The 12,963-nt window shown below is 42.9% G+C and overlaps 1 protein-coding gene across 14 annotated transcripts in view; it reads right to left on the minus strand.

Annotated features, from left to right (window-relative positions):
• Nucleotides 1-12,963, minus strand: part of ZC3H14 (zinc finger CCCH-type containing 14) — a 48,016-nt gene that overhangs the window by 1,685 nt on the left and 33,368 nt on the right. For 6 of the 14 annotated variants that reach the window (XM_009212104.2, XM_009212103.3, XM_003902141.5 and 3 more), the window contains 5 exons: nucleotides 7,843-8,002; nucleotides 6,869-7,101; nucleotides 2,552-2,672; nucleotides 1,397-1,533; nucleotides 1,020-1,111 (listed from right to left, as the gene is read on the minus strand). In XM_009212104.2, the coding sequence (XP_009210368.1) occupies nucleotides 1,020-1,111; nucleotides 1,397-1,533; nucleotides 2,552-2,672; nucleotides 6,869-7,101; nucleotides 7,843-8,002 (743 nt within the window). The remainder of the gene's footprint in view (nucleotides 1-1,019; nucleotides 1,112-1,396; nucleotides 1,534-2,551; nucleotides 2,673-6,868; nucleotides 7,102-7,842; nucleotides 8,003-12,963) is intronic. The other 8 variants (XM_009212105.3, XM_021941461.1, XM_017961443.2 and 5 more) reach the window with 3 other exon arrangements.

The raw sequence follows: 12,963 nt of genomic DNA on the forward strand, positions 1-12,963 counted from the left end.
CACAAGGCTAATATAAGTAAACACATTATTTTATTATTTGAGACAGGGTCTTACGCTGTCACCCAGGCTGGAGTGCAGTGGCATGACCTTTTGCCTCAGCCTCCCAAGTAGCTGTGTACTACTATGCCTGGTTATTTATTTTTTTTAAGAGATGGGGTCTCACTATGTTGCCTAGGCTGGTTTCAAACTCCCGGGGTCAAATGATCCTTCCACTTCTGCCTCTACCTCCCAAAGTACTAGGATAACAGGCCTGACCCACCCCACCTGGTCAACATACAACTTAAGAGACAATAACCAGCCACCCTAACCATTAACAGAGAAAGAGATTCCATCTATAAGGACCATTTTAATACTAGTGAAGCCTTGAAAAATGTACTTACCCTTGAGACAAAAAATTCTAGTCAAAGAATCACAGCAAGTAAAATTTCAAACGTAGTTTAGCATACCCTAAAAACTTCTAATTATCCCTTACACTCTTCACTGAGTACCCTCAGCTATGCCCAGTTACAGATGGGGCAAGTGAAGGCCTTTCATATGGTCCTCAGGCTACCAGGGCAAGAAGGAGATAATTCATTCTGACCAAGTAAACATCTGGAGATTCATCAACCATCATCAATCTTTAGCACGCAGATAAAACCATCAGTACAAGTTTGGATGGTTTTAAGCAGTACCTACTGGATTTCATCATCTCAGTTCTGGCATTAGGTTCAAACCGCTCCCCCACCCCCACCAAAACCCACCCATATATTTAAATGCAGGGAATAATGGAAAATGTGACTAGCAAAGATATGCTTCTCCCCACTGAGTGCTTACGATACTAACAATAAATAGTTTCAGACCACTTAGCCTAAGGGGCCAGACGGAAGTTCAATGACAATGAAGGAATAACTTAATAGATTTTACTGGCAAAAATTGCAATTGCTTTTGTACCAACGTAGTAACTCTGACAAAAAAGAAGGTAAATGACGAAACTGAGACATTATCACTAAATTGATTTTTGGGAAAATAAAAGTTCTTACTTTTGGATGATAGAAGGGACATTCCATCTTCTTACAAGCAGGGAAGTAACGGCAGAGCTGACTGCTGGAAGGTGGTGCTGGCGGTGCAACTGCTAACAAAATAAAAACCAGGACTGGTCTCCAATCTGTTTGAAAAGTCCATTTTTAATGCAGTCTACTGATGGTTGTTTTTGAGAGTGAAAACCATTTTTAAATTAGAATGGTAGGGTTTATATATTCACTAGTCAAAATACTTGCTCTTTAAAGACTAGTTGGATTAACTGATGCTGCCAAAATTATTTCTAAAACCATCTTTTTGTTAGTTCAATTCCATTTACAGTCACAAAATGCCATTTTATATTTTTTACCCAAATGTAGTAGCACAGTAAGTCACTCACCTGGTTTTGGAGACAGTACTGGAATTCTTCTACTCACATGAGTGAAAGGACAATCTGGTTTAGTACACTTTGCATCATATTTACAATTTGGGTGAACAAACAAACATTTTTCAGCAAATTTACAATTGGGGAAGGCTCTACAAAACAAAAAAAAGCATATTTCATATTTAATCTTCTCAATGCATTATTTTTTGTATAAGGGCTCTTTACACTCCCCGTCACTACTTGTTTTGAGAAATGCAAAAACAACAGCAACAAAAAGAATATTTTAAAATAAGACCATATGTCAGAATAGGACACAATCATTTATTCCAAAGCCTGGGATAACACAAACAGGCTTTTAACTCAAGCCAAGCCACCAGGAAAGACAGGCTTTTGTGATAAAAATCACACCACTTAATAAGGTATATATTTTATGCAGTGAATTCATTAATACAATAAACACTCTATGCAAGGCTTTGTGCTATAAAAAGACTCATCCCATAGTCTACTTATATGTACAGCCGTATTATTCCCACATCATTTCCTTAAAAGAGTTAAAAATGAAGATTCCATCCATAGGACCCACCCCTGGCACAGGAAAAAAAAAAAAAAAAAAAAAGCCTCTAAAAGTCATCTCACAAAGCTCATTACATTGAGCCACCGGCTTGTAAGGAAAAATTTAACCCAAGTCCAAAATATTTTCATTACCCATAACTAACTTTTCCCTAAACTCCTCAAAATCTGTGTATAGTGTGTGTGACCAAAATGCATACAAACTGGGGCAGTTACCATTTACCCGTCTCCTTAAACATACAGAATTCTTAAGGAACCCCAGGTATTTCAGTATCTCATAGGTCTGAGGCACAAACAAAGCACCCCCCACCCCTGCCTCTCAACAAACACCCATAAACAAGAAATACGCTGCTCCGGAGAGGACCATGGTAATTATCACTCAATTTAGTTATAAAACTAAAGACTTGTCCACAGAAAAGAAAAACAAAATAAGGTGCAAGATATAGACACTAAACTGAAAGCCAAAATCAGCTGGCTGTGACTTGTAGGGTGAGATGGGGGATGGTACTCATTTGCAGGGTGAGAGGGGGGATGGTACTTACTTGCAGGGTGAGGGGGGATGGTACTCACTTGCAGGGTGAGAGGGGAGATGGTACTCACTTGCAGGGTGAGATGGGGTGATGGTAGGCACACTCATCCCCGTTTTTACAAGCAGGCCAGTACTTGCAGCGCTCCAAAAGTTTTTCTGGTTTCTGTGCCACACTCAGTTCACTCATCTCAGCTACAAAGGGAAAGGAAATACAAGTATTTCATTCGTTATGATCAATTCAGTACACAGCACCTTTAACGTATTTCCCTCAAACCCCAGTCTTAGAATCTTCTGTTAAATGTACAGTCATATAAAGTAAGTAAGCCCAAATTATGTGATTAACACTGGCCACAGAAACCTATAAAAGATTGCCAGGAAGCAGACAACAGTTCTCACTGTGAAAAGGAAAGAGGACGGTGACTCTGCAACTAAAGCCAAAGTTTTCACCAAAAATTCTAATTCTCAATACTAATTCACAGCTGAATTAAACATAGAGGAGGACGTCAAGTGGGGAACCAATACAATTAAATAAAAACTGAAAACACATAAGGTGATAAGGAGATGTGAATTCTCACATGCCAGCAAGATGATGAGTGGCCCAAATACAAAAGGATTCCCACTTGCTGAGCTAAAGTCCAGGTGCTAAACTCAGCAATGTCTATTTTTACTTTTTTTTTTTTTAAAGACAGGGTCCTGCTCTGTCACCCAGGATGGAGTGCAGTGGTGTGCCAGTGGCGTAATCTCGGCTCACTGCAACCTCTGCCTCCCAGGCTCAAGTGATCCTCCCACCTCAGCCCCTACCAAGTAGCACGTGCCACCAGGCCTGGCTAATTTTATGTATTTTTTGTAGAGATGGGGTTTCTCTATGTTGCCCAAGCTGGTCTTGAACCCCGGGACTCCAGCGATCCACCCACCTCGGCCTCCCAAAGTGCTGGGATTATAGGCATGAGCCACCGCACTCAGCCAGCAATGTCTAAAAAGGGGGTCACAAATGCCATCACTTACAGGGACTGGGCAATTCCCCTAACATAGCAAGACTGACTGGGCTGAAGACGATAAATGCAGTAAGGGATAGATGGGGAGGAGCAACCTAGAAAGCAAGTACACACCCATCCACTCCACTCCCTGTGCCACGTCCAATCACAGCTTCCATTACTATGACAGGGCAAAGTGGGACCCCTGTTGCCAGATTTTTATCCTGTTTCAGTAAGCCAAAAATCTGCCTTCATTGAAATTGTAATGCTGGCAATTTATTCAAATAACACTGAATAAGTAAAATTACAGCTACAGGCAATAATCCGCTGCTAATTTCTGGCCTGAGACACCACAAACCCCCCACAAAATAGCATCATGGGTATTATGTATTACGGTTCACACTCATGTTCATGAAAGCAAGTATCACTTCAACTATATTCCTCTAGTTCTCTTGCCAGAGGTCAGTTAAAATCTGACTCTGCCACTTAGTTGCTCAGCTAGACACTCTGTGCAAATGTTAGCTAACTTCTCTGAATTGTTTCCTCATCTATACAAAGAGAAAATAATGTCTTCCTTAGAGTCTGATGATTACACGGAAAAAATGCAAGACAGACAACCAGTCATAATAGCAGCAGCAGCTAGTTCTATGAGTACTTACTGTTCCAATGACCTATGTTCTGTCTTCACTACAGGAGAACAAGGCACACAAATGCAGTCATGCAGCACAGACAGCAGCAGCATCAAAGAGCAATTATGACTATGCCTGATAGAAACAATTTTCTATGCTACTTTAAAAATAGTAAAAGTCCTATTTAAGCTTTAAATAGGATGTGGTGGCTCATGCCTGTAACCCCAGCACTTTGGAAGGCCAAGGCAGGCAGATCACTTGAGCTCAGGCGTTTCAGACCAGCCTGGGCAACATGGTGAAACTCTGTCTCTATTAAAAATACAAAAACTTAGCCAAGCACAGTGGTGTGCACCTGTAGTAACCAACTACTCAGGAAGCTGAGGTGGGAGAATCACTTGAGCCTGGGAGGTGGAGGCTGCAGTGAGCCGTGACTGTACCAATGCACTCCAGCCTGGGCAATGGGAGTGAGACCCCGTCTCAAAACAAAACAAAACAGTAAAAGTCATTTTAGTTCTAAGATACCAGAATAATCTTCGTTCCAAAGAAAATCTGAGATGACTGGAAGTTTCCCTAACTTTTACATGTTTTTTGTGTCATCCCTGAAGAGTAAATGTGTCTTGCCCTTTTCCTATAATAAACTACACACAGCAGATTATAATATATACACAAGAACCCAGTCCAAATAAAAGATTAAGGGAATACCCAAGAGAAGCCTAGCTGGAAACTAAAGTAGCTAGATACTCAGGAACAATATAATACTTTACAAAGAGACGTGATTATTACAATAATACCTTACAAAGAAACTTTATCTTTCTGATAGAAACATTTAAGTCATATGAAGGTCACGCCCCTAGTCTTCACTGGCTGACAATGACTTTGTAAACTATTAAAACGTTTTCTGTTCAAATTTTAAGAGGCAAATTCACCTTTTATTGAAACCTATAGGCTGGGCGCGGTGGCTCACGCCTGTAATCCCAGAACTTTGGGAGGCCGAGGTTGGTGGATCACTTGAGGTCAGGAGTTGGGAGATTAGCCTGACTAACACGGTAAAACCCCATCTCTACTTAAACTACAAAATTAGCCAGGCGTGATGGTGCATGCCTGTAATCCTAGCTACTTGGGCGACTGAGGCAGGAGAATGGCTTTGACCTGGAAGGCAGAGGTTGCAGTGAGCTGAGATCGCTCCATTGCACTCCAGCCTGGAGGACAGAGAGAGACTCCATCTCAAAAAAACAAAACAAAACAAACAAAAAAAACAAGCAAGCAAGCAAGCTATAAAATCTGTGCTGCCATATGACAGTGAGTGAAAAGGCAACAGGTTAAAACAGATGTTGCTGTTGGCTATATCCTTGAAACAACCCAACATAAAACCAACCAGAAGCAACTGCAGTTTCACACTCCCGCTCACAGGGGAAGTGGGCAGAGGCCAGAGGCTGCTGATAACTGCTCTGCAACAGTCTCTCCAGCCACACCCCTGTGCGAATCTTGCAAAGCTTCATCCTTGAGCGGCAGTGGAACACTGAGTCCCAAGTCAAAGCAATGGGAAAGGAGGCTCACCACTCAGCATGGCTGTCAGCACAGTGGCCAGAGCACTGGCAAGAATTTTTACTAATATAATATTTATGGTGTCACTGCTGCTACATGTATACCCCGTAAAGCCTCATATGGACATCAACATTTAAATGAAACCAGATCCTAACAACCAAACAATTAAGCTACCAAATCGAAAATCAAGAGTAGTGAAAACACTGGAGTCTTCTCTTTAGACAAAACATACAGAGTCAAGAAATCTGTATTGCCTACTGCAGCTTTTACTATTTTTAAGTTTTTCTTCCTGTTGATAGGGTCAGATTTTCAACTCCCTCCACTAATCAAAACCACAACACTACGTCATTGATTCACAGCAGGAAACGCAACCAGTTAAAATAAAGCTCAGTGCTATCGCTTCACTACCATATGATTTCCCTCTATTCTATTTTTAATGATCAAAAAGGTATTCAATACATTTTCATATCTCTTCCAAGAGGACTGCTTAAGGAAATGTTTCAAAATCCATTATTGTTTTTCCTTTGAATCTGTACACTTTTACGATTCCGTAATTATCCCTCCTGCCAACGAAGAGGTGCTTCTAAAAATTTTAGAAGATATGAGGAACATAATTACCATTCTCTATCACGAATGGAAATGATCAGTGGCGCTGCAGCTGCCACTGATACCCAGTGAAAGAAACGGTGATAAGAAACCGTCACCTGCCGAAAACCATGGCACTATCTGAAGGGAGTTCATCTGAGTTCTGCTAAATATCACTCTTCAACATTAATTTAAACAGTTCCAAGAAGTATCTTGACAGATTAGGGGAGAAACTCCTTTCAAAGAAATTTCACTGAGGTAGAAATAGAATCAAATCTAAAATTTTCTCTCAAGTTAATTACAAGAGACTATTGCCGATAAAAGGGCAAAGTGGCAGTACAGTTTCTGAAGAAAATACAAAGGTAAAGAAGGCATCAAGAATGGTGGTTCATCCTTTAGCCAGCATAAGGAAGAGGTCTCTTAGGTTCCATGGCTGAACCCCGTTTTCACACTGGAGTGACAGCCCACCTATGAAACAGACACAGGAAAAAGAGTATGAAGTGTACTTGGTGGTTTTGTCTGAAAGAAGAAAAAAGGCCATTACCGAATATAAATAAAAGCAAGGCCTTTAACCAATATTCATTCAAGGCAGAGAAACAAGTCAAAGATTCCCTTCACAATGACAGCACCCTGAAAATCTGAGCTCTCAACACACCGTTGGAAAAGCTACCATTTGGGTCCTCAAGCTGCCTGCTCAGCAAGTGCAACTGCTGTGGGTGGAGGAGACCTCTGAGTCCCTTGTTTGAGGCTGCAGTTTGGTTTACAGGTTTCATTCCTTCAAAGCACATGTCCTCCTCTTGATCTGACATGTATCCTGGGGGGCTGGGGACACCATCCAGCGTCACTATAAACTTGGGACTTGCAGGTTTATCTGGTTGTACAAGATCTCTGCCAGACAGATAAAAAATACCATAGAATTAGGGAAACAAACACAAAACGCTGAGCCCCCTAAAGTGCTCTTCAGCAGAACTATCACTCCCTTGGCTTTGCGTTTGGTTCAATAAAAAAGACTAGGTAGGGCTTCCAGGTGCAGCACTGGTGGGTTCCCTGCTAACACACGATGGCCATGAACAGACACAGCGGCATCATCACCAGTGACCCTCCAGCCTGTACTAACTTCACTAAGGACAATCTCCCCTCAAGCCTGACCCCATCACCCATTTGATCTTCACAGGGTCATTATGGAAATACACCAAAAAATTAGCATCAATGCTCAGAACACAGGGCCAGCAGCATTTATGCTAATTTATTATCTGTATGTTGGTTCTTTTACAGAAACAGCCAGTTTTCTCAGGGAAAAAAATCACCCAAACCTGATCTGCCAACTCTCTTTAGAGTTGACCTGCTTATGGTCAGCTGGCTTTTAAACTTGCATTTCCTGAATTTGCATAAAGAAAAGATTCTTAATAGAGTTAAATCATACACTGGAGTTGTAATTTGTAGGTTAATGGATTTCTGAACAAGAAAGATGAACTGGAATTCTTGAACACTGAATTTGGCTAGCTACTGAATCAATGAAAGCACTCTATGCTAGGGGCTGGGGCGGGGAGGAGGGAAGCTGCAAACGAATGGTTAACCTTTACTATCTAATCACACAAGTTAACTACACAAGAAAAAGAAACCATCTACCGTGTCTGCATAAGGTGTCCTGAAAGTACCCGAAGGGAATCTGCAGTCTTCATCCCCGACTCTTGGTTTGGTGCCACTACTATTTCCTCAGACAGCTTTGGCTTCTTCAGAATAAATGATCTTGTGTCTGCATGGACCATGGATTCCATGTCATAGTAATCTGAGCCAAAAAAATTGGCCACAAATGTTTACTTCTGAATATACCTTACATTCCCAACATCAAACATGTGAGAAGAATGTCAATCTTTTATATATTCAAATTATTTCAAAGGAAAATCACAACTGGTTCCACTCAGGAAAATAGGGCTATAATTCCATTCCGAACATGTTTTCAGAGAACTCCAGGAGTCCTTTCCGCCTAGGGCACAGAGCCAGTGATTCTGATTAACACTCCCTACCCACAGCAGAGAGAGGTTCTCAGGTGAGGCATCTCATGAGATATTAACAATATACCCTTAAAGTACAAAAGTCTTTTCTAAAAACCTAGAGAATTTGAGTCCTAATGCTCCCTATAATTAGAATACACAGACTGCTGAACCACTGGTTTCGAAAATCTGGTTTGTTCACTTCGCACAGTACCACTTAGAATCATGTCCTGATAAGAAGAATTCAAGTGGTACAATTTCCAATTGGTGATAGACCGAGGGCTACTGTAAAAGGGAACTGAAAGGTGAATGGGCACTTAAACATACGTATCAAGAAAAACACTGGCCTTTAATGCAAATAACCATAAGCTCACATCATCTACTATTTTATACAATATGTCAAGACCTACAACCCAGAATGGATATGGCTGACCTATCAATACGCCATCAACGGACTACAGTTAATACACTTCTTTCAAAGCTAGAGACCAAAATTCACAGGACATTCATTTATGTTCATTCATTGAGTATTTACTGAACAACTAAGAGAACTGAGCTAGCTACACAAAGAAAAGAAGAAAAACAGACACATATACAATTTCAGAATAGCATGACCCAAAAGGGATGTGAACAAGGTGCTGAGAATACAGAGCAGCCCACTCCAGCCAAGAACTAAGGAAAAGCTTAGCAAGGAGGAACATCTGAAGTCAGCAGTAAAGGAACGAGCAGGAATAAACGAGGAGAGAGACTCGGAGAAACGAACACAGCACTTCAGGCAGAGGAAAACGCACGTAGAAGGAAAGGGGCTTTCACAAGGTCGAAGGCATCTGAGAAAGGTTAGAATGTGGAATGGCTGGAAGGGTGTGTGTGGTGGGCTCAACAGTGCATAGCAAGGAAAGCTGACACATATAATAAAGGTTCTTCTACGTCTCAGTGACTCTGGATTCTGGTCTAGAAGTAGCAAGAAATCAAGAGGCTTGGTGTGGTGGTTCATGTCTGTAATCCCAGCATTCTGGGAGGCCAAGGCACGAGGATTCCATAAGCCCAGGAGTTTGAGACCGGCCTAGACAACGTAGTGAGACCTCCCATCAACCAGAAAAATAAATACATAAATAAATAAAGTTAGCCAAGCGTGGCAGCACATGCCCGTAGTCCCAGCTACTTGGGAGGCTGAGGTGGGAGAAGCACTTGGGCCCAGGTCAAGGCTGCGATGAGCAGGATTGTGCCACTGCACTCCAGCATGAGTGACAGACAGAGACCCCAGCTCAAACCAAAAAAAAAATTAAAAAAAAAAGAGAAAAGAAATCAAGAGAGGTTCCTAAGGAAGGAAGTGACCTGATCAAATTGGTTTTTAGAAAACGTGTTAAGAAAGAACCAGAGTCCTTGACCTGTTGTTGCCCGGGAGAGAGAGTGAGGCTCTGAATGAAAAGATTCTCCGCTGTCTGTCCTGGAATCACACACCTGACAGGAAGAGAAGACACGCTCCGTCCTGGGAAGGGGCACGCCCGCCTTCCCCAGCAAGGGTAGTACAAATGGTAAAGCGAAACAGGTGGAAGAGAAAGCTGGGATGAGAAACTTAGGAAAAGAAAAAGAGCAAAGTTACAAGGGCCAAAGATACATTTCAATGTTAGATTTATTTAAAGTCTTTCTGGAACTCTCCCATGTTTAAGAGGAAGCAGAAAATTCAGATTTGACCCGTAGGTGGGGGGACAGAAGACGCTGAGTCAAAACCGAAGGTGACAGAAGTGTTTAGCATACTCAGGGTGGCCGCCTCTCATTGAATCCTCACTCAAAGCCTACAAAGTCATTTTCCTCCCATGTTACAGATAACCGTTTCCAGCTCCAAGTTATTAAATGATTCACCGAGGTCTCCCAACTATCAAAGGTGGGTCCCATCAGTGGTCCAGGGGCTGCTTCACTCCTTCCCACCACCCTGCACTTTCTGGGACCAAGGAGTTCTACCAGTTCATAGTCTGGGTGAACACAGAAGAGATGAAAATAATGCTGAAGGCGGGAGAGAGCAAAGCTAACCTTTTAAGGAGGAATGGAGGAGAGGAGTTGATACGTAAGAATGAAAGGGAATGAAAAGAGTAAGTGAAGTCTTGGCAGCCAAAAGGTCAAAGCTTGGAGAAAGTACAGGAACCCAAGTGTAGCATGCTCCAGGGTTGAGGAAAGCGTGCACCAGTCCTTCCCGCACACCTCTCTGCAAGCTGCACGTCAGCAGCCTGGGTCACGTGGAGACCAGACAGACGGGGGAGTAAGTAGTATCTTCTGAGTAGAGACCACAGGCTGATCCCTTGTATTTACTTTTTGTTCCTTCCTGAAAGCCCACAAAAATGTCAATAAAGGGTTTTGTTTTTGTTTTTAAAGCATAAACTTACAAAGAAAATAACTGTAAAAAGAAATTTTCAAAGTGGAAAACAGATGATTAAGAACTCAGGGGATGTGTAAAAGCTGAATTCTAAGGCAATAATGAAACAATCCAATTCAGACCACAAGATTCTCCAAAGGCTCAGGAACTGGCAGTAAAAGGGACCTTGGGAAGAAATGGGAGAAATGACAGGCAAAAAAGAGGTGTGTTAGTGTCCCTCTAAGAAGCAGTTAGTTCTTCTTCAACTCTAATTCCATGTATCTGTTTTCTTTGTTTGAGACAGTCTTGCTCTGTTGCCCAGGCTGAAGTGCAGTGGTGCGAACTCAGCTCACTGCAACCTCTGCCTCCTGGGGTCAAGCGAGGCTCCTGCCTCAGCCTCCTGAGTAGCTGGGATAACAGATGTACACCACCACGCCTGGCTAATTTTTGTATTTTTTAGTAGAGATCAGGTTTCGCCATGTTGGCCAGGCTGGTCTGGAACTCCTGACCTGAAGTGATCCGCCCGCCCTGGCTTCCCAAAGTGCTGGGATTACGGGCATGAGCCACCACACCTGGCCACTGTTTTCTTGGTTTTGATCCTTGCCACACCAATCCCGACCTCTACACTGAAGACACCTGGGACGACTGGCGATGTGCTTTCCTGTAGATAATCTTCGGACAGGCCCACGGATGAAGCATCAGGGTCTTTGCCAGAAAGACGCTATGACAAAATCCCCTGAATGTACACTGTTAAAAATTGTTAAAGGCAATTAGATTTCCTGATAAACCTTTACCCATTGCAAGCATTCTCCCTTGGAGAAAGTGGAGCTTTCAACTCTTCAGAGGGTTATAAGAACAGAGTCCCTGGACCTAGAGATACCAGCCATGATGAAAGAAGTACTGGACTGACCATGATGTGGGGAGAATTAAACATTACATAATAATTAATGGTGAAGTGCCTCTCCCAGCCTTCTTTCCCCACTTAAGCTCGCAGAACTCTACCAGGTTATTACTTGAAAAACCTTGTTTTGGAGAAGCTGACCAGGCTGAGAGGAAAGTCTTAAAGGCAGTGACATCAGGGTGCCCATGAACTAGACAGGCAGGACAAACCACTTTCCACCACACGGTCCAGTTTCAAATATAAAGTCGAAGCGCCCCATGCCCCAACTCATGAACCCAGAATACCAGTGAGCTTCTGAGTGCTCCACTCGAAATGTAAGACCACCTAGGATCCCCGGACATCAGATGGAAACCTCCAGCATAAAAGACAGCCAAAACAGACCACTTAGAGAAAACAAGGCCAAGCAGGGAGGTGAAAAACGTCAAAACCACCTTTCAGATCCGCAGAGAAATAACAAAAAGTATTGCATACACAAAACAAAACCAGTATGTTTTTAAAAAAATTAATAGAATGTGCAGAAACAAAGGGTTCTTAGAATAAAACATGTGATAGGAGCTAAGCACTGCAGCCATTCATAAGCCTCACAGAACTATTTGCTGTTTCAAACCACGAGCACCATGTGTACAATGCAAAGCTGAAGGAAGCAGAAGAGAAAACATGCACAAGAGCTATGAAGTGGATCCCACACAGACCTCGGCTGCCAACCTTTTCAAACACTCCTGTGGAGAAAGCAGGATGCACTCCTGGGAGATGAGAGCTAAATCATGGGTAGAGAATGTCTGAATACCTCTACAGAGAGAAGACAGGAGGCAGAGAATGAAGCTGGAGGAGTGGGTGACATGCCAGTGCTCACCAACCTGGTGGGACGTGGTCTCTGGTGGAGGCTGGCCTTAGGGAGGAAAAGCACACTTTCTGAGCTGGAAAGCTGGGGGAGGGTCAGGGAACAGAGTGACTGACTGTGGAGTCCTGACTGAGGGGAAAGAAATTCCAGGAAGGCGCTAACTGAGAGGGTCAAGGGACCAGAGCTTCACACAGAAGACAGGCTTAGGGGAAACAGGACTGAGATGATTCCAGGTCTCTCATGGTTGCCTGTGTTCATCCTGCAGTCATTCTTAAGACACTGAACATGCATCTGGCAGGGGCTGGGCACTGAGGACAGAGATAATAAAAATGAAGGCGTCAGTTCCAGTCCTGAAGTAGCCCTTGGCATGTGTGTCTGTGGGGAGAGGAAAAGGAGACAGGCAAACTAGAGTGGCTCTAAGAACACTAGAACAGTAAGTTCCAGGTGTGGCCCTGCTGATAAGACTCCAAAATGAAGTACAAGAGGATAAGGCTAAACATGTGAAAAACAGGATACAAAAGCCACTCATGGCAATGACAAAAGCTGGGTAGAGTGGGAGGGTAAGTCAGAAACGCAGGTCATTTCTGACAGCAGGAGAGTGACAGCCAACAGTGCTATGGACACACGTGGAATGGTGTGAAAGGAACAAAGTTTTCCAATGAGG

Source organism: Papio anubis, chromosome 7 (assembly GCF_008728515.1).
Source record: "Papio anubis isolate 15944 chromosome 7, Panubis1.0, whole genome shotgun sequence".
Taxonomy (NCBI): Eukaryota; Metazoa; Chordata; class Mammalia; order Primates; family Cercopithecidae; genus Papio; species Papio anubis.